At 61.5% G+C, this 19,139-nt stretch overlaps 1 protein-coding gene across 3 annotated transcripts in view; it reads left to right on the plus strand.

Annotated features, from left to right (window-relative positions):
• Positions 1 to 316: 316 nt before the first annotated feature.
• Positions 317 to 19,139, plus strand: part of LRRC4B (leucine rich repeat containing 4B) — a 39,851-nt gene continuing 21,028 nt past the window's right edge. The window contains exons 1-3 of one of the 3 annotated variants that reach the window (XM_039245113.1): positions 13,401 to 13,559; positions 13,888 to 14,005; positions 16,027 to 16,358. In XM_039245113.1, the coding sequence (XP_039101044.1) occupies positions 16,062 to 16,358 (297 nt within the window). In that variant the 5' untranslated portion in view covers positions 13,401 to 13,559; positions 13,888 to 14,005; positions 16,027 to 16,061. Of the gene's footprint in view, positions 522 to 13,400; positions 13,560 to 13,828; positions 14,006 to 16,026; positions 16,359 to 19,139 lie in introns of those variants that run through there. The other 2 variants (XM_039245120.1, XM_039245104.1) reach the window with 2 other exon arrangements.

Below are 19,139 nucleotides of genomic sequence, written 5' to 3' on the forward strand. Positions count from 1 at the left end.
CCTCCATCATCAGTATTCCGCTGCCGTCTCCGCCGCTCTCGGCTGCTCGCGGTCGCTGCCGCACCGTCCGAGGCGGGGGCCGGGGCCGGGGCCGGGGCCTGGGGGGGTGGGGTGGGGGGAGAGCGGCGCCGGCGGCCCGAGGAGGGAGGAAGGAAGGAAGGAAGGCTGGAAGGAAGGAAGCAAGGAAAGAAAGAAGGAAAGAAAGGAAGGCAAGAAGGAAGGCGGGCGGCGGGCCGGCGAGCGAGGGCGCCGGGCCGGGCCGGGCGGCAGGCGGGCGGGCGGGCGGGCGAGCGAGGAGGCAGAGCGGTCCCTCGAACCCCACCGCTACCGCTGTGGGAGCCCCCTCCCCATCCAGGAGCCGGGGAGGGGGGAGAACTCGAGAGACCCAGGCCCGGCCGCAGCCCCGCCCCCCGCGCCTCCCCGCAGCGGGCCTCGCACCCCAAATCCTTGTGCCTCATTGGGGGGGTCCTCCCCCCGCGGGCCGGGCATGCTGCCCCCGAGAAGGAGCCCCTTTCCTCGCTGTGAGTAGCTGCCGAGGGGCGCCGGGTGGGGGCGGGAGGCGGAACCGCGGAGGGTGGGAGGGGGGCATTCTCTTAATTAGGGGACCACGGTCTAAGGCCTCCTCCGGGCTGGGGGGGGGGGTCGGCGGCAGAGGACAGTGGGCGGGGCCTGCTGGAGAACCAAAGCGGGTGGGGGGAGCAATCGGGTGGGGGTTCTCCCGGCCAGGCGAGTTCTGTGTTGGGGGGTCGCCGCTGCCTTGGGGACCGGCGGGGGGTGGTGTACGTCCGGCAGTCGCTACGCGTATCCAGCTGCGGGGTTGAAGATGTAGGCTTGTTGGGGGGGTTGCTCGCCGGGTGTAGATCGAGGGCCCCCCTTTCTGGGGTGGGAGCCCGAGTTCTTCCCCCATCATTGCCCCTCCCACCCTCCACACCGCTGCTGCTTGGGGTGGGGGGGGCACGCCAGTGATGGGGAAGGGGGAGAGGCGGGCACGGGGTTTCCTTGGTGACCGCGCCTGGCAGGAGCGGTTGCCTTGGCAACCAGGGAGAACCGGGGAGTTTGGGAAGTGAGAATGGGAAAGACGGAGGGGGTGACTGGGGAGCGAGACAACCCCCTCCCCAATCTTCAGCCCTTCTCTCTCTGGGGTCCCCCAGCCCCTGCTGGTGGGCAGCGAAACCCCTGCCCCTCCCTCTTCCCGAGACCCCCTTCCTTGACCCCATTCTGCTTCGGGGGCCTTCTATCCTTGGGCATGTGTCTCCACGGAACCACTACCTCCCTCCCACCGTCCTTAGCCCTCTCCTCTTGGGGACCACCCCTCCCCCCTTTTGCTGGCTTTCCACTCTCACACCTACTCTTCTAAGACCTAACTGCACCTTGCCTTCCCTTCAGGGTCCTCAGGGTCTTCTCATCCCCATCTCTGACTCTGTCCCCCCAGTATCCCCTCCCTTGACCTTCTCTCCAGGAGACCCTGACTTTAGACGCTCTCTTTTCTGGCCCCACTCCCAACCCCGTTCCTCTCCGGAACCCTGTCTTCTCCCCGCTCTGCTTCGGGTCCTAGTATGGGAGGCAGAGGGCTTCTCCCTAGCACAGCCGCCAGCCTCTCTCGCGCTCACACCCATCTGTGTCTGGGATCGCCTTCTATGACCTTTCCTCGTTCAGAGCCCCTCGCCCCGTCCCTGTTTCCTCACTTCGTGGGGTCCCCCAACCCCGACCCCCCCAGTCCCGGGGCCCTCCTCCCAGTCCTGGGGGCCCTCCTCTCTGAAACCTCTCTTTCCTGCCACTCGCTTCCTTCCAACTCCTCGTGAGTCCCCGAGCCTGAGGCCCAGGCTCTGTCCAGGGTTCCACCCAAGTTTGCAGGCCCCCCACTTCCACGCGCTCCTCCCTTCTGCCCTGCCCGGGGCCCAGCCGGCCTCTCTCCAGGGTCTGAATCACCAGGCCCTCCATGCCCCCACCCCGATCCCTTCCTCTCGGCCACTCCCATCTTGACCCTTCTCTCCCCGCCCCCACCTCTGCCGCTCCTCACGAGCACCCTCTCCTCCTCCCTGCCCTGCTCCCCGCAGCCTCAGGCCCCGTTCTCCCAGCGCCACTTTCTCAGGGTGGGGAAATCCCCTGGGGAGAGCCCAGCTGGGAAGGGGGAGGGGCAAGGGAGCCTCAGGGCTGCCCCACAGCCCCCTCCCCACCTCCCTCCCCAGCTGGGAGCTGCAGTCGAGCCTCCGCAGCGCCCCATTGCTATGCGCCTCACATCCCTAGTCCCAGCCGCGCAGCCGCCAGACAGGAACTCGGGCTCCAGCGGCAGCTGGGAGTAGCCGGAGTCGCTTCCCTCCTGGTCCGGGCAGCCGGCAGCCTCCTCTCCCCCCTAAAGACTCTCCACTACCCAGGACCTTGGCCAGGATCTGCCCCTCCCTCTTCCTGGACCATCTTCGGTCTCCTGGCTCCTTCCAATCCGCATCTCGCAGCCTCCTCTTCCCCTTCCCGCCTTTCCCCTGCTCTTGGCTTCCCAAGAAGCCCTTCTTGGTTACCCCTTTAATCCTGGCCACCCGATTGTCCACACGGGCACACTCAGAAAGGAGAGGCAGGGAATGAAGCAGCAGATAGGCACAGAGAGACCCTCAGACAAGGCACGGAAGAGTGGGAGCCAGAGAGATAGAGGCACAGCCAGAGTGCGAGAAGGGACCCGACTCACACACACACACACACACACACACACACACACACACACAGAGTTAGGGTGCATCACCACGGAGCCAGACATACACAGAGTTACTCACCTAATTCCTGAAAGAAAGCGAGAGTCAGCGAGACCGGGGCACCCACAGCTATCCACACACACACAGAGGAGCCAGAGCAAGAGACCCGGGCAGAGACACAGGGAGCCACAGACTCAGGGAGGGTGCATGCGGCCCCACGGAGCTGGCACAAAGGAGCCAGAGAATACTGTGCCACCAGAGGCGCAGGGGGCTAGAGGCATAGTGTCTAACTGTGAGGGACCCGAATCAGCCATGGGCAGAGGGTGGGAGAGTGTGAGAAAGACACAGAGGCATGTGTGGGCAGAGGTGTGCGAGAGCACACACATACACTCGCACGCACACACACAGAGTTATTCACTGGCAGCCAGAGGCCCAGTTACAAACAGGGCTGCGGAACCCGGAGTCAGCCAGAGGCCAGGAGGAAGGCGTGGGGTCAGGTGCGCATATGGAGACACAGGGTCCTTCGTGCACAGAGAGACCCAGAGGGGAGCTCAGAGGCAGCACCCTGTGGAGACTGCGCTGGCCAGGAGGCCTGCAAACCCGGTCGCCCCCTGAACTCACCTGCACAAAGAGACACCAAGTGAGAGGCATGGAGGTGGCCTTGGAGCCCTGGGGATGTAACGGAGCTGCGCGCATGCAGTCAAGCCCAGAGCCCAGGGTGAGGGGCTCAGGTGTGTGCTGACTGGACCCCGCTGTCACCCTGCATTCCACCCAGAGGCAGTTGGGGGAATGCCCCCCCGCCCCCAGAGTCAGAGGGCTCCCAGGGTCTCCTCACTGTCGCTGTCGGAGAGGACAGCAGGATTAAAACTTCGGGTGCCAGAGGGCCACACATCTCTCCAAGGTAGAGCCACGGCTCAGTGCAGGCGCACAGGGACCGCATGGAGACCTGGAGGGGAGAGGCGGGTCTGCGGACAGAGGGGTGAGGAAGGCAGAGGTGCAGGGAAGCGGAGGGGAAGCCCTGAACTCCTTCCAGCGTCCTGGCTCCACTCTCGGGCCAAGGTCCCCATCTCTCTCCCTCTCTCCCCACTTTTCTCCACCATCCCGCCCCATCTTTCACCCTCCCCCACCTCTCTGGCCAGGCACCTGTCACTAGATGTCACCTGGCCTTCCTGTGTCTGTCAAGCCCATCTCCCACCATCTCTCCCCTGGGCTCTCCCCTCCTGGCCCTGCAGCCCAGTGCCTCCCTGCCCCAGCTTATCTGGCTTATCCGTCCACACAGAGGAACTTCTGCATTAGTATTCCTTTCTGAAAGCCCACCTGCTGTGACACCTGCCTCTGTTTCCCTGTGGGCTCCCTCGCTGCTCCTCTGTGTCACTCTCCCTCACCCCCACCAGCCCTTCATCTATCCTCCCTGCCTCCTGCTCAGTCTTCCTTTTGCTCACTTCCCCACGTTCCTGAGCGCCTCCCCTGCCATCCCACGGGTCCTGAGTGTTATTCTCCCCAGTGCTTTCCAAGTATTTAATGTGTTGTCAACTTAAAAAAAAATTAGTGATTTCACATAAAAATCCATTCTCATCATGAGGGAAAAAATTGTAACTATGTGGTGACGAATGTCAACTAGACTTATTGTGGTAATCATTCCACAAATACCGAATCCTTATGTTGTACGCTTGAAACTCACACAATGTTATATGTCAATGACACCCTCCCCCCCACCCCCCATCCAGATCATCCGCTTCTTTTGAAAAATCCCCCTCTGGGTTAGGCATGGGCTGTGCTCAGTGCCGGCTGGCCCTGCTCCCCGCTCTCTGTTCACCTGCTTGATCCATCTGTCTTACCTGCCCGGCTCGGTGGGCAGCTGAGTGCTCGAGCCTGGCTGGCCTCTCTGCCCGGGGCTCTGTTTCTGCCCCGTCACTCTCTCCATGCTGCTTCTCTCTGGTTTCTTTCCAAAATCTGAACCCCCTTGGCCCCTGGGGCTTTGTCCACCTGGCCTCCCTGCCTCCCATCCCCCTCGGGGCAGTTCTGCCCGGGCCCGAGGCTCACCTGCCCGCCCCCCCCCCCACCTGCCGAGGCAGAGACTCGCAAGACCGCCAGGGTGCAGGGCGCACGCGAGTCCTCCACGGCCGCGATCTGCTCGGAAGCCGCCGGCCTGAAGCCACCACGGAGCGGCCGGTGGCGGCTGGCTGACCGCCGGGGCCACAGCCCCGACGCGGGGCCCCTAGCGCAGGCCGGCAGCTCGGGCCGGGTCGGTTTCCCAGTATGTGGGGGACAGCGGCACAGTTGGGAGTTCATCCGGTCCAAGTGCAAGGCTCAGAGGCCAGGGGGCGAGCTGACGGCCTGGGGCTCTGTTCTAGGAGGGGGAGGGGCTTCGTTGAGCCCCACCCCCAGGTCAGGGTGCGGGCGACTGAGGTATCTTTTGTGCCAGGACAGCACTCTGGGGCCCAGCTTTAGTCATTCCATCATCATCACCCTTTGAGGTGTGGGGAGCATGGCTTTGCTTCCGCTCCTCCTCCCTGAGGTTAGGACCCCTCCATCCTCCCTAAGCAGAAGCCCCTTTCCCTTCCCTTCCGTGTCCCTGACCCTAAGGTGGCTCTGCCAGGCAGAGACATGGCAGGAGAGTAAGAAAGGTGCCCAAATGCCCCCCCCCCCCCCCCCCCCCACCCCCCCCCCCAGGAGGATGTGCCTCCAGTCATCTATCCATCGAGACCAACAATCCCCCCCCACACACCCGAGGATCCCACCACAACCCCCCCCCCCCCCCACCCACCCACCCCCCCCCCCCCCCGCCTGGAAACCTACAGGCTCACCTGTTGTCACGACAGGTGGAGGCCGAGGGGCTGGACCCTGCAGGTGGGGTCAGGCAGGGGTCCATCCCAAGGGACCACTGCGTCCCCAAGAGGGCTGCCAAGAGACAATGCCGGTTCAGCCTGGGAGTTGAGAAGCATGTATAGGACCCAGAAGCAGGGGCGAGGAGGGAGGGGAGCGAGGCTGGAGCCAGCAGCCCAGGCACCCCCTTCCTGTCCCAGCTCACCGAGTCTTCCCTTCCGGAAGCCCCCAGCCCCCTCTCCTGCCTACGGAGTTGACCCTCAGCCTTGCAGCTGTTGTTGCAAGCACCGAGACTAGGGTCAGAAAGTGGCGCCAGCCCCAGCCGTCCTGAGCGGCAAACTCCAGGTGGTGAACACTGAGATTTGGCCTCCCCTTGCCCAGAAGCCTCAAGCACGGGGCCTGAGATAAGACTGAGCAGAGCTGAAGTCCACAGAGAGCTTGCCACGTGCCAGGCTCTGTGTGGCTCTGCTCCACTTGCCCCTCGCGGAAGACCTCCAAGTGGGGCACAATCAACATCCCTAGTTGGACATATAGGGAAACTGAGGCTCTCAGAGACGAGCTCCCTTGCCCAACGTCAACAACCAGAAGTGGCTCAGCTGGGGCTGCAAACTCAGGCGTGGGCCACCCTGCAGAGTGCTTCCCTCAGCTGAGACTACTGCTTTCCAGGGGGGTAAACTGAGACCCAGAGAGTGGAAATGTGCTGGTCCACAGGCCCTCCAAGTAGGAATAAGGTTGCTAATAATAACAATAATCAGATTGTTAATAACAGACTCATAGAAGGTTATACTTTTCTTTGGTAATTTTATTTTAGAGATAGCGGGGAACAGGGGTGAGGGGCAGAGCGAGGGAGAGAGAGAGAGAATCTTAAGCAGCCTCCACACTCAGCACAGAGCCGGATGTGGGGTTCGAACCTGTGAACCATGAGATCATGACCTGAGCTGAAATCAAGAGTCAGCCGCTCAACTGACTGAGCCGCCCAGGCACCCTGAAGGTTAGGCTTTAAAAGAGATATTGGGCTCCTGTAACTTAGGGCCTCCCCTTGTTTATGCCCTTGTAATGCCCCCAGGGGACAGGACTGACTCCCTGATTTTCGCAGTGGGCTCTCCTCACCAGGTGTGGGGGATCCAATCCATGTCGAGCTGGTGGGGGACACGGATTCCTCAGGTGATTCGATGCCCCCCACTCCTCGATAAATGATCCGGCTGAAAATGCTGGATTTACTTATGGGGAGTGGGGAGACTGAGTCACGGAATGAGAAAGAGGTTTGTTCTTCTGACCCAGTGAGGATAGCTGTTAATAACACTGTCATTCAAGTGCCCAGCACCGGACATGTCACCATGAGCCCCCAGTAAGCTGGGTGTCATTATCCCCACAGACAGAGCCTGGTGGGGACAGGAGGGGGACCACAATGAGCCAGTGGCAAGTCAGAGTTTGAACCCAAGTTTCCCTGACACCAGTGCTCTTTCCAGCTCTCCATCATCCTAGAGTGATGGTGTGGTGACACGGAAGAGGAGGGTCACAGTTAGAGAATGATTTTAGCTCAAGCTTCCTGTGTGCCAGGTACCATGCCAAACCGGTCACAGGCATCAGACCACTGAGTCTCCACCACCCCCGGAGGTAGATGAGCTATTTCCCCCATTTCACAGATGAGCAAACTGAGGCCCCAAGAGGTGATATCCCCTCCCCAAGGCTACAGGGCTAGTAACTGGGGCAATGGAGGTTCTAACCAGGGTCTGGCCCAGTGTGGTGCACACTCTTCCAGGGAGCAGGGGGAGGGAGGAGGAGAGCACAGGATTCATCCTGAAATGGAGTGCGGGGTGCTCCAAGACCGTGTCCCCAGGAAGTGCGGCCCCTGAGCCTCCCCACTCCTCCCCCCATTCCTGTCAGAACCTGCACTACAAGATCCCAGGCGATCTGGATACGTGTGGACGTCCCAGAAACACTGCTCCAGTTCAAGTGCTTTTCAGCTTTTTATTACATTTAGTAGTATACGCATGCGCGCGTGCGCGCGCGCACACACACACACACACACACACACACACACCCTTTTATAACATTAGTTATGCAGGGGTGCCTGGGCAACTCGGTTAAGCGTCTGACTCTTGATTTATGCACAGGTCACGATCTCACGGTTCGTGGGATTGAGCCCCATGTAGGACTCTGTGTTGACAGCACAGAGCCTGCTTGGGATTCTCTCTCCCTCTCCCTGTCCCTCCCCTGCTTGTGCAAGCGTTCTCTCTCTCTCTCTCTCTCTTTCAAAATAGAAACGAAAAAAAAAATTAAAGTTAGTTATGCACATCCTGACGTAAAAACAAATTGTAGAGTTGCCCTTCCAGGGGAGAGCAAGGAGAGAAAGAGCCAGAGAGGCCAGTCAAGCTAGCTCGCACCACCCCCCTCCCACCCGCAAACTCACCTCACACACCCCTGCCGGAGCCTTGGCAGTGACCTCTGTTCTGAAAACCTCCAATACCAGGCCAGGCTCCCCTGGCCCCCCTACCCCCCACCCAGGTAGATTCAATTCAGCAGCTATGAGCCATCCCAGAGCCACAAAATGGCACAGAGTGTACACAGAATAGAGAGGGCTCGAGCCCACTAGGCCTGGGCATTCGTGGGCAGAACCAGTTCCGGGCAGAACTGGGCTTCAGCCAGACACACCGGGACAGCCACCCCAGCGGTCAGAACCCTGTTCTCCAATATAGTAACCACTATAGCCACGTGTGGCCATTGGCATTTAGATTAATTTCAATTAAATTAATTCAATTCCTCAGTCACACCACTCGGCAAGTGCTCCCCAGCCCCGTGTGCTCATGGCTGCCATATTGGACAGCACCGAAAGAGTGTTTCCGTGGTCGCCAAGACTGCCAGTGGACAGCAGCGCATCAGTTACCGGAATGTTCTATACCGGCTGGTAGACAGCGGCTGCTCTCAGGCCCTCATGCATCCCCGAGCCCGTGCCCTTCCAGCCCTTTGTCATAGGGTATCTTATTAGTCCCCATTTATCAGATGAGAAACTGGAGTGACCGCAAGTTCCTAGCAGGAAACGCAGCGACAGAGATGGAGCCGCGTTCTCTTCTTTCTCCACTTACGGCCAGGCCTTGGGTCCCAGCTCACCCTTCCGGGTCACTTGCAAAGCGCCAGACCCTGTCCTGTGCCCCCTTGCCAGAGCCTCAGGCAGCCCCGCAGCCCCTCCAGTGTCACTGACAGCCTGTGTTACAGAGGAGGAAAGCGGGGCCCAGAGGGATGGAGGGGTTGGCCCGGGCCTCACAGCCGGGACTGGTGGCTACCGCTGCTCCTGGGGCATCCGGGCCTCTGGCATGAGCGGGCTCACCTCCTACTGGCCAGGACTGGGGTTGGGGGACCTGTGTCCAGGGATCTCTCCATTTTCTCCCCCCACCTCCGACCTCCTCTGGTGCCCTGTCTCCTTTCCTGGCTTTCAGAATCTGACCCCAGATCTGTAAGGAGAACTCGGCTCCTCCCTCTGCCTCACCTCCTACATCTCCAAGTTCTGTGGCTTTTGCAGATTTGCTGCATGTCTCCATTCTCTCCCTCCTCTCCATCCCCCACAGCCCCAGCCGGTCCTCACCCTCTGCCCCTGCGCCCTGGCCCAGCTGCTCCCCATCTTTAAGCCTCCCCACAACCCTGGAAGTTTACTCAGAGGGGTCTTTCCAACCTGGAGCTGACCGTGCCCCTCCCCTGCCCCAACACCACCCCCCCCCCAGCACCCCTGCCTCTGAGCCTACTGTGGGGGCAGGGCGTCTTTGTAACTGAGCAGGGTTTAGTGCTGATCCCAGACCCCCACCCGCCTCTCTGGCCCACAGGCCTTGGCACCCAGGGGTTCATTCATCACCTGCACCCGTGCAGCCCTGCTTCTGGTCTCAGCTTTGCCATCACCACCTCCCGACCTCCCTCCACCGGCCATGGGCGGAGCTTCTCCTAGACATTCCCGGGACCCCCTCTCCCCCCTGCTCACAGGCTCCCCTCTGGCCCCCCCAGCCAGTGCCAGCAGGGGGTGCTCGCCTGCTCTTCTTGCTGCAAGTGTCCACCGAGGCTTTGCGGGTGCCTGCGTGTCCTGAGCACTGGGGACGCAGCCGGGAACAAGCCAGACAAACTCCCAGCCTGGAGAGCTCGCCTTCTGGTGGGAGACAGGCAATAACAGGCAGAACAAATCTCTGTCTACAGGGTACCTTCTGGCCATCGGAGGGCTGGGGCGCATAGGAAGTGTGTCAGTGTAAGAGGTGGGGGCAGGGCACATCAAGGACTGAGCCCCCAGCCCCGATTCCTCAGCAGCCGCTCCGAGGAGCCTGGGCAAGCCTTTCCCAGGGTTCTGCTAGCTCAAAAGTTAGGCGACTGTCAATTCTCCTGGCTTTGCGGGCTTTGCGGGCTTTGCGGTTGCTTTTATTTGAAAAGCCTTCAGGACAGGGACTGGCTCAGAAGGACACATGTGTGAAGTTGTTTCATCCCGAAGCCGGCTCTGCCCATACCCTCCCCCCCCCACCAACTTAACAGCTCCCAGCCTTGTGCATATGACAGGCATCCAGAGAGAGAAGTGTGCAGCTCTCTCTGCCTTTGATGTCTCTCCACCCTCCTGGCTCCAGGCTCCACTTCCGCCCCAGTCCCTCACAGTCGGGAAGTTCTTCTTTAGATCTAACCTTCATCCCTCTTGCTGCGATGGCAGTCAATTTCCTATCTTTTCTCTCACCTTCTGAACTCCCCCCAGAAAAAATGACTATGCCTGACAGGAACGTTCCCTGCCTCCCTTCCCTCCTCGCCCCACCTCCCCTGGGCCCCCGAGTTTCCGATCTGCCATCTGCCCGAATCCTCTCAGGCGCGGTGCCCGAGATCTCTCAGAGCTTGGGCTGGGGAGGATGGTGATGCTTCCCCTGGCCCACGGTTCCCTCTCGGGCTTTCTCTGCTCTCCTGCCCTCCTTACAGTCTCTCCCTCTCTCTGGCCCCTCGTGCACGGTTGTGGTTCGGTCTCTAGCCTGTCTTTGTTCCTCTGTCTCGCCATGTCTCTGCCCCTCTCTGCCTCACACGCCTCTTCTCTCTTTGGGGTCTCTTGCCACTCTGGCTCTGTTTCATTCCTTGGCCCAGGTAGGGGTGGAGAACAGGCAGGAGGTCTCCCCCCAGGGCGCCGGGGTGACAGAGGCGGCATGGTGGCCTGGCCACGTTCTGGGCCTTGGCTTCCAATGCCGGCTGTCCTGAGGACGGACAGGCTGTGCGACCGGCCATCGGCCAGTGCCTTCAGCCCTCCGGATCTGCTGCTCCACCTGTAAAATGGACACCAGAACAGGCCACGGGGAGATGCCAGTGGCTGCAGGCGTGGGCAGTGCCTACACAGCACCAGGCACATAGTGGGTGCCCAGGAAACGCTTTGCATGGCTATTAGGATTGCCCTGCTGTGCGGGGGGAGGGGGGGCACGATCGCTGACGGTCACGTGACCTCTGTCAGCAGGGGGTGGAGAGGGGAGGATTGTCTCATCCTATGCAGGGGGGTGGGGCATGCTTTGCAGGACGCTGGCTGTTGTTCAACATGCCCCCCCCCACCCCTAGAGACTTCCGGGGGACTGATGTTGCTGTCCTGACAAGATTTGTGGTCTCTGGGACCTGTTTGCTCCGGTGAGGCTGACCAGGGAGGGGCCATTGCATAGCTGCATGCCCTGGGGCAAGTGACTTTGGCTTGAGGTGCCTCGGCTTTCCTATCTGTGAAATGGGGGTCACAGCAGCCCCTCTCGGAGGGCCCAGGAGAGAACTATAGTTATTGCAAGTACAGAGTCCAGAATGGTGCCCTGGGAATGCCAGGTATGTGACGGACATTGCCGTCGTTGGTGATGTTGGGACCGCTCAGATGTGTGCCCCAGGGCTTTGGGACCCTGCTTGGACAGCATGACGGTCAGCAGGGAGCAGGCTGTTTGGGATTCTAGAGTGTGGTATCTGGGACCTTGCCATCCAGGTAGCGCCTGCCGGGCACAGGCATCAGGCTGAAGGCAGTTGTGTTTGCGCATATGGATGTGCTGCCTCTGCTGGGTGGGCCTCCTGGGGTGGGCGGGGACCGCCCCCCCCCCCATCAGGGACCTTAGAGGTATGAGCTTGAGAAGTTGCAGCTGTTGGAGTGTGTCCTGGGCCGGTGCGGGTGGGTCTCTGTGCGGGAAGGTGGTTAGTCTGTGAGCAGCATGGACGAACCGCCATGATAACTCATTCATTCCTTCACTAAGTTTACTGAGCGCCTCCCACGTGCCAGGCACCATCATAAATGCTGGGGACCAAACTGTGCTCAAAACAGATGCAGTGCCTGCCCTTGGGGAGCTTACACTCAAGTGTGTGGGCTTGTAAGAGGCCAGATGGTGATGAATGTTATATAGAAAAGTACAAGAGGGAAGGCTCTGGAGAGGGGGAGGGTGCTGTGTGATTTGAGGTGGTCAGGATGGCCTCACCGAGAAGGTAACACTTGAGCAAAGACCTGAGAGGAGGCAGGCACAATCTGGGGGGGTTGGGGAGGGCTATGGGATCCAGACAGGGAAGAGCAAGAGCAAAGGCCCTGAGGCAGAAATGTATGCAGCCTGTTCCAGAAGCCAAGGAGGCCGGTGTGGCCTGAGGTCAGTGAGTGAGCAGGGGAGGAGACCAGAGCTGAAGCCCAAGTAGCCCAGCCCGAGGAGAGGGGGCCTGGGAGCCGAGGTGATGTCCCCTGCCTTTGCACCTAGTGAGGCCTCCCGGGTGAGCGGCTGTGCAGCAGAGGAGGGCAGATTCTGGCTTGGATGTTGACAGGACCCCTCTGGTCGCCTGTGGGAACAGACTGGGAGGGAGGGGGAGACAGAAGCGAGGACAGACGAGTGAAGAAGGACTCTGATCTCAGGGGGAGATGGCGGGGTTGGGAGGTGGCTTGGGGGCCAGGAGGAAAGGGGGTCAGATCTGCGTGTGGCTCAAAGGTAGAGTATTTTCACTGAGCATTTAGCTAGTTGACCCCCAACAGCCCTATGAAGCCAATACTCTTATTTCCCCCGTCTGCTGGATTTCCTGCAGCTCAGAACCACCAAGTCACTGGCCTGAGGTCACACAGCAAGGGAAACAGTCCCCTGGCCCTTGATCCATGTGCTCTGATGTTGCCACTTACCTTCTGTGTCCTGGGGATGCCTTGGGCTTTGGGTGTGGAGGTGGCCTTTGTTGGCATCGACACCAGTGCTTGCACACAGTAGGGGCTCAGAAAATATCTGCTGGCTGGCTGGTCTGTTTGAGTGAATGGAAGAAAGGAGAGCGGCTTCCCTGCCCATTTTGCAGAAGTGTATGGGGAGGCGCCTAGCCGGCCCTGGCTGAGGGCCAGGGGAGAGGGCTGCATCTGGGGCTGGGTTTCTTTGTGGCATGAATGGGGGCTGGCCCTTGGCTGCAGGACTGGGTGGCCCGGGATCGCGGGTGTGTCAGTGGTGGGGGCAGGAGTAAACGGCTGCAAGGTGTGGTGAGGGGCTCTGGGGAGCTCCCCGGGGGTCCTGGACGTAGTAGCTCCTGCAGGGAGACTGTGCTGGGCTATCTGTCCTTGGGGCGGGGGCAGGTGCAGGAGGGGTGGTTGTGGCCAGGGGTAGGGGGTGGGGTCAGCGGTGGCCCAGCCTGATTTTGCAGCCAGTCTGTGCCACGAGGCCGGGCTTGGCACAGCCCACAGCCCCCCCCTTCCCAGGGCAGCCTGGCCGTCAACCTTCCTCCCCCGCTTCCCCCCCTTCCCCTGCCGCCCAGAACCAATGGGTTAATTAGATAACGGAGCCTTTGATTAGCGGGGGAGGGGGAGGCCTCCCGGTGCAGGGAAGGGGGGCTGAGGAGAAGGGAGGCGAGGCGCCCTCCCCGTTCAGAAGGAGAGAAAGAAGGAGGGAGGGGGTGGGGAGGGAGGGAGCTGAGGCACAGCTTGGCTCTGCACTGCCGTGTGACTAGAAATTGTAATCGCGGAGAAAGAGAGAGACAGACAGAGCCTGGCCGAGAGAGAGACCGAGACAGACGGACAGACAGACAGAGAATCTGACCCAGACGTGGTCCCCAACCTGCGGAGAGGGTGATGGGGACGGAGCGAGAGTGAGGAGGAGATGGAGGAGAAGGAGAGAGGGGGCCTGGTAGTCCCGAGGGAGAGGGAGGCGAGACAGTGAGGGGGAGCCCCGAAGAGGGGGCTGGGGCTGAGGGGCGACAAGGCCAGGGGGCTGGGAGAGAGGAGAAGGAGGCCGGGTCAGTGGGGGGAGAGGCAAGCAGCCGGTGGGGGGGCAGGTAAGGAGGCAAGTGGAGGCCAGCAGGGAGGGGGGGAGGAGACTGCTGCAGTGGCCTAGACGGGCCTCCCCGGGGCGGGAAGGGCGACCGGCGAGGAGGGGGGGGCGCGGGGAGACCCAAGAAGCCCCTGCGCCCCCCCCAGCACCACCTCGAAGGAAGCCCTGGAGAAATGGGGAGGCAGAGCCCCCCGCCGGCTGGAGGCATGTGGAGGGGGGTGCCTGGGGCCCAGGGAGAGGCCCAGCGGAAGCGGAGCCACCGGGGTGAGTGTCCCTCACTACGGTTGAGGGGGGACAAGGACGGAGATGGCTGAGGGCGAAGGAGGGAAGGGGCGGGAGTCCCAGCCGCCACCGCAGAAGCTGTGATGGGGGGGGAGGGATGCGGGCGCCTGCAGGAGAGATGGGGACAGATGCGGAGGTAGCGAGCGGCTGCAGGCCTGGACCTGGGGCGGGCGCGGCAGCCGCAATTTCTGGCCCCTGGCCTGGAGGGTGTGGGCTGGGGCATCGCCAGTTTCAGGAGGTGGGAAAGGGGTTGGGGGGGTCAGGACAAGGGCCAGCGGAGACCTCTCTGTCACATTCGGGAAGGGGAGACCCCACTGCGCTCACATGACTCACAGAGAGCGCCGCACACGGCCCCCAGCCCGCCTGGTGGAAAAATGAGTCCAGGATACAGACACAGGACCTCCCCCTCCCCCTCTGTCTCTCTGTCTCTCCGTCTCTGTGTCTACGTCTGGCTCTCACACATGCATCCAGGCACACAGACTACGCATATGCATTTCTACCGGGGGTAAAATGATCTTGAGAACTGCAGAAGGAGGAAGCGAATGTGTGTGCGCCTGTGCGTGTGTGCCGCGTGGGGGCTGGGGGTGGCCCTGTGTCCGTGGGTCTGAGCGTCAGCTGTCTGCGGGTGTGCCCGGGACACTGCTGCTCGCGGCATGTTTGTGCAGACAGCCTCCCTCTCCCCCTCGCTAGCAGGGGCGCCCTCGGGGAGGCCTGCGGATGTGGGTACACTTGCATGTGCACCAGACTCTGCATGGAAGGGAAGGTAAACCCAGGGCCGCCAGCCGCCTCTGCCGCTCCCTGGCCCGCTCAGCACTGGGGCAAGCCGTCCGCCTCCCGCGCCTCAGTGTCCTCATCTGCAGACTGGGCGTCCTAACAGCTTCCTCCTACAATTCCTGGGAGGCTTCCGTGAGAATGCCGTGTGCGCAGCCTGGCCTTAGAAAGGGCTTCCCCTGAAGGCCGGAGGTATTACTATTGCTGTTCTCACCGTTGCTGTTGCTATGATTCGCCCACCCACCTTTGTGGGGCCCTGACCCCACCCCGCCCACTGCCCACTGCCCACCCAGAGCTCGGGCACAAGGTCTCTGGCCCCCAGCCCTTCCCCCACCGACTGCCCCAACACTGTCCCAGGCAGCCACCAGGCACCACCTTGGCCCTGGGCACCTGCCACCCCATGGCCCCCGCGGCCCCCCCAGCCCCACCTCCCCCTTGCCTTCTCCGGTCTCCTCCCAGCCTCTCCTGCCCACACTTCACCTCAACAGGTGCCTTGTCTGGCACCTTACCTTCTTCAAGTTCCCCCTCTGAGTCTAACTCAAGTCCCTGTGGCTGCTGCGAGCACCCCCCCCCAACTCCGGACCCTGATAGGGTGACAGGAGACGGAGGAACGGTGGGCCCAGTGTGGAGGCTGTTTGGTGCTGGGCACCCAGCCCCTCTGCAAAAGCTCCTGCGTGGGGAGTGGGGTGAGGGGACAGGAGGTCGCGGGCGGCCAGGGAGCCTGGATGGCCACTGTGATGGAAGCCAGACTCCAGACTGCCACCCAGGCCTCCAGACCCGGCACTTCCCCCTTTCTCTGTCGCTCCGTCTTGTTTGTCTCTCTTCCTCTCCCTCCATCTCTGCCTCTTTGTCTATGTTTCTGAAACCGTGCCTAGAACCAGGGTTTGGATCTGACTGCTCCATTGCTGGCCAGGTGCCTTGGGTAGCCATTCTTTCCCCACTTCACCCCTGCCTCGGTTGTCGGTTCTGCAAAATGGGTGTAATCTTCTGATCAGGGAAGCACATGATACAGCGCAGGGAAGGCAGGGCTAGTGCCATGCTCTGCCTCCCTCCGGGGTGGGGTGGGTCGGCCCCCCACAGGGCTTGGGGAGCCCTGCCCTGGGGTCCTGAGTAGAGCAGGGAGGCGATGGTGGCAGCAGTGGCAGAGAGCTGCCTGGGGAGTGGGGAGCAGGTGGGCCGCACGGGGGGTCCCTGACCCTCACTGAGCCTCTCTCTCTCTCCCCCCCCCACAGCCCCCCGGCGCCCACGCGGAGCATGAACATTGAGGATGGCGTGTGCCCGCAGCTCCCCGTGCCCCCCACTGCCGCCCGGTAGGATGTCCTGGCCCCATGGGGCCCTGCTCTTCCTCTGGCTCTTCTCCCCACCCCTGGGGGCCGGCGGGGGCGGCGTGGCCATGACACTGGCCGCTGGAGGGGGCTCCCCGCCGGCCACCTCCTGCCCCGCGGCCTGCTCCTGCAGCAACCAGGCCAGCCGGGTGATCTGCACGCGGAGAGAGCTGGCCGAGGTCCCCGCCAGCATCCCGGTCAACACGCGCTACCTGAACCTGCAGGAGAACGGCATCCAGGTGAGCAGGGCCGGCAGCCGGTGCGGTGGGGGTGGGGACACACAGCTGCGGCCGGTGGTGGCCAGTCCCTCCTCCCTCAGCTGGCAAAGGCCTTCTGGGAGTCCCCTCCAGCGCTTCCCGGCCGGCCCCATGGCACTTAGGAGACACTGTTTGCATCCTGTTAACTTGAGCTGAGGCTGCCTGGGTTTCCCCTGTCGGGACTCCGTCTCTGCACTGGGGCTCCGGGGCACGGCCACCTGCCTGCCTCCGCCAGTGCAGGACCCTCTGCCTGACCCTGAAGTCACAGGTGAAGAGCGACCCTTGCTCAAGCCCCCCCCCCCCATGCCCTCTGCGTCGCTACACCCGCTGTGTAGCCTTGGGCTTGTGCGGCATAACTGCGCCTCAGTTTCTTCGTCTGCAAAATGGGCATGCTAAGCCCCGCTGCCCCGAGGGGTGGGGTGAGGGCTGATGGGTTTCAGACTTGTCAAAGACTTAGAGTCTTCTGGCACCTGGAGAGCACTCCTCTGCCGTGCAGTGCGGGGCTCATATGCCCGCTTCCCAGAGGTGGCATGACATTTGGAGACCTAAGCACTCCCGTGTGCCTCGTTTCCTGTCGGCGTGTGGCTGGTGCCCGGATGTGGGGCAGGTGCCATCCGATTAACTGTGACTGTGACTAAGATGGGCTATAAATGACGCTTTGAGGGCAGGGCTGTGCTTCTTTAAAGCAGAGTCTCTCCTCTACTCTGTTGACATTTGAGGCCCAATCGTCTTTGGTTGTGTGGGCCTCCTATGTGCTGTAGGGTGCTGAGCAGTAACCCCGGCCACTAGATGCCAGTAGCACCTCTCCCCCGGTGCCCAACTGTCTCCAGAGGTTGCCAGATATTGAGTGAGGAATCGCCCTGGTGGAGAACCACCGTTTTATGTTTTTTAAAAATTTTTTAATGTTTATTTCTTTCTGAGAGAGAGACAGAGTGCAAGTGAGGGAGGGGCAGAGGGAGACACACACACAGAATCTGAAGCAGGCTCCAGGCTCCGAGCTGTCAGCACAGAGCCCAATGCCGGGCTCAAAGCCACAAATCATGAGATCATGAGCAGAGGTCAGATGCTTAACCAACTGAGCCACCCCGGCGCCCGAGAATCACCATGTTAAAGGCACGGGGTCAGTACCGCACACCACTGGGCGAGCCTTTCCCAACCCCAGCCCATAAAGCTAGGAGAGAAGAGGACTCCGGTGTGATGTGGGAGCTAACGTTCCCCTCCTCCATGGCACTTCCGGGTCTGTCCCTGGGAGGAGAAGGGGTCAATGGCGCCGGACTCACTGCCCCAGAGATCCTGGGGACAGGGCTCCGCTCCGCAGGATAGGGAGTCTTTCAGGGGCCCAATGCGAAGGGCACTGCCCAAGTCAAGAAGGGTGTTCCGGGCTGCCACGGGGCAAGGACCAGTAAAGCCAGAGCTGGTGTCGGGATTGTGCCCTCCTGCTTGCCCCGCCCCCTCAACAGGGTGCCTTTTGTACAAGTGCTGGTGCCCTGGGAATCTACCCTGTGTTCTCAGGCTGGCGTCCCTGCGGACCTTCCCCGACCCCTGGAAGGGGGCCGACACCCTCACTTCCCCTCACCCTACACCCCTTGTGCTCTGCCTGCCTACTTCCGGCCTTCCGTTACCCATGTGACGTTCCACACGTGGTGTCGCCACCAGCTCCGAGCCAGGCTCTGATTTAGGGAATGACAGGGCCTGCCCCTTATGTATACAGAAGGGAAGAGACAGGAAACAAATGGGGTGGCGAGTTCTGCTAGGACGACCACACTGTGGGGGAGGGGGGATGGAAGCCGGAAGGGGGTATGTCAGTGCATCAGGGAGTCCGTGAGTCCATCTGTGATGAGAAGCTGCTGAGTCCGCCCCACCAGCAGCCCAAGGCCACGGCAGTGTCCCTCCAGTAGAAGTGGACCATTTTCTCCTTGGGGAGCTCGATGAACAATTGAGTGCCGCAAACATTTGCTGAGCACATGCTGAGCGCCGGGCACGGGGCTCCACCCACAGACTTGTGGCTGCCCGCAGGTGCACAGTGGCCCGGCCCCTCCCCCCAGGCCCAGTCCGTCCTCCCGGTGGCCACCGAGGGTGCTTGCCTCTGCCTGAAACCCACTGAAGCCTCCTGGACTCAGGAATGAAATCCAGCCTCTGTACTGTGATAGCCGACTCTCTGCAGCTGGGCCCGGCTGCTGGCCCCTGGAATTGCCACCAGTTGCCCTCCCGCTTCACCCTTCCGGCTGAATATGCCTCTGTTTGGCCCCTGGGTCTCCCAGGCGAGCCTCCCTTCACCGTCTCCCAGTCTGGGCCCCACAGACTCCCCCTCCAGACACCCCTGCCCTTGCCCAGACGCTTGTGTTGGCTAAATATCTCTTGGTTGTCTTCTGTGTGGGAGGCTGGTCTCCTCACTCTGGATTCATCAGGGAGCAAAACAGACAGCCTACCCCGCCCCGCCCCACCCCACCCCATTCCCGAGCCCACATTCCAGACCTAGGCATGATATGTAAGTAAATGGCATGGGTTAAACATGCTGAGGGCTGTGGGCAAAGGAAATAGATCGGGGATGGAGGCGGTGGGTGAGGGAGGAGGGGTGGCTGGCTGCACCTTTAAAGCCACAAGATCCAGGTGGCCTCATGGGGAAGGTGACATTTGAGCAAACGTTTGGAGGACACGAAGGTGGAGTCTCACGGAAGGGTATTCCAGGCAGAGAGTTCCACATGCAAAGGCTCTGGGGTAGGAGCCTGCCTGGTGTGTGGAAGGAACAGCAACAAGCAGCTG

Source organism: Hyaena hyaena, unplaced genomic scaffold (genome assembly GCF_003009895.1).
Source record: "Hyaena hyaena isolate Hyena2069 unplaced genomic scaffold, ASM300989v1 scaffold_9, whole genome shotgun sequence".
Classification (NCBI taxonomy): Eukaryota; Metazoa; Chordata; class Mammalia; order Carnivora; family Hyaenidae; genus Hyaena; species Hyaena hyaena.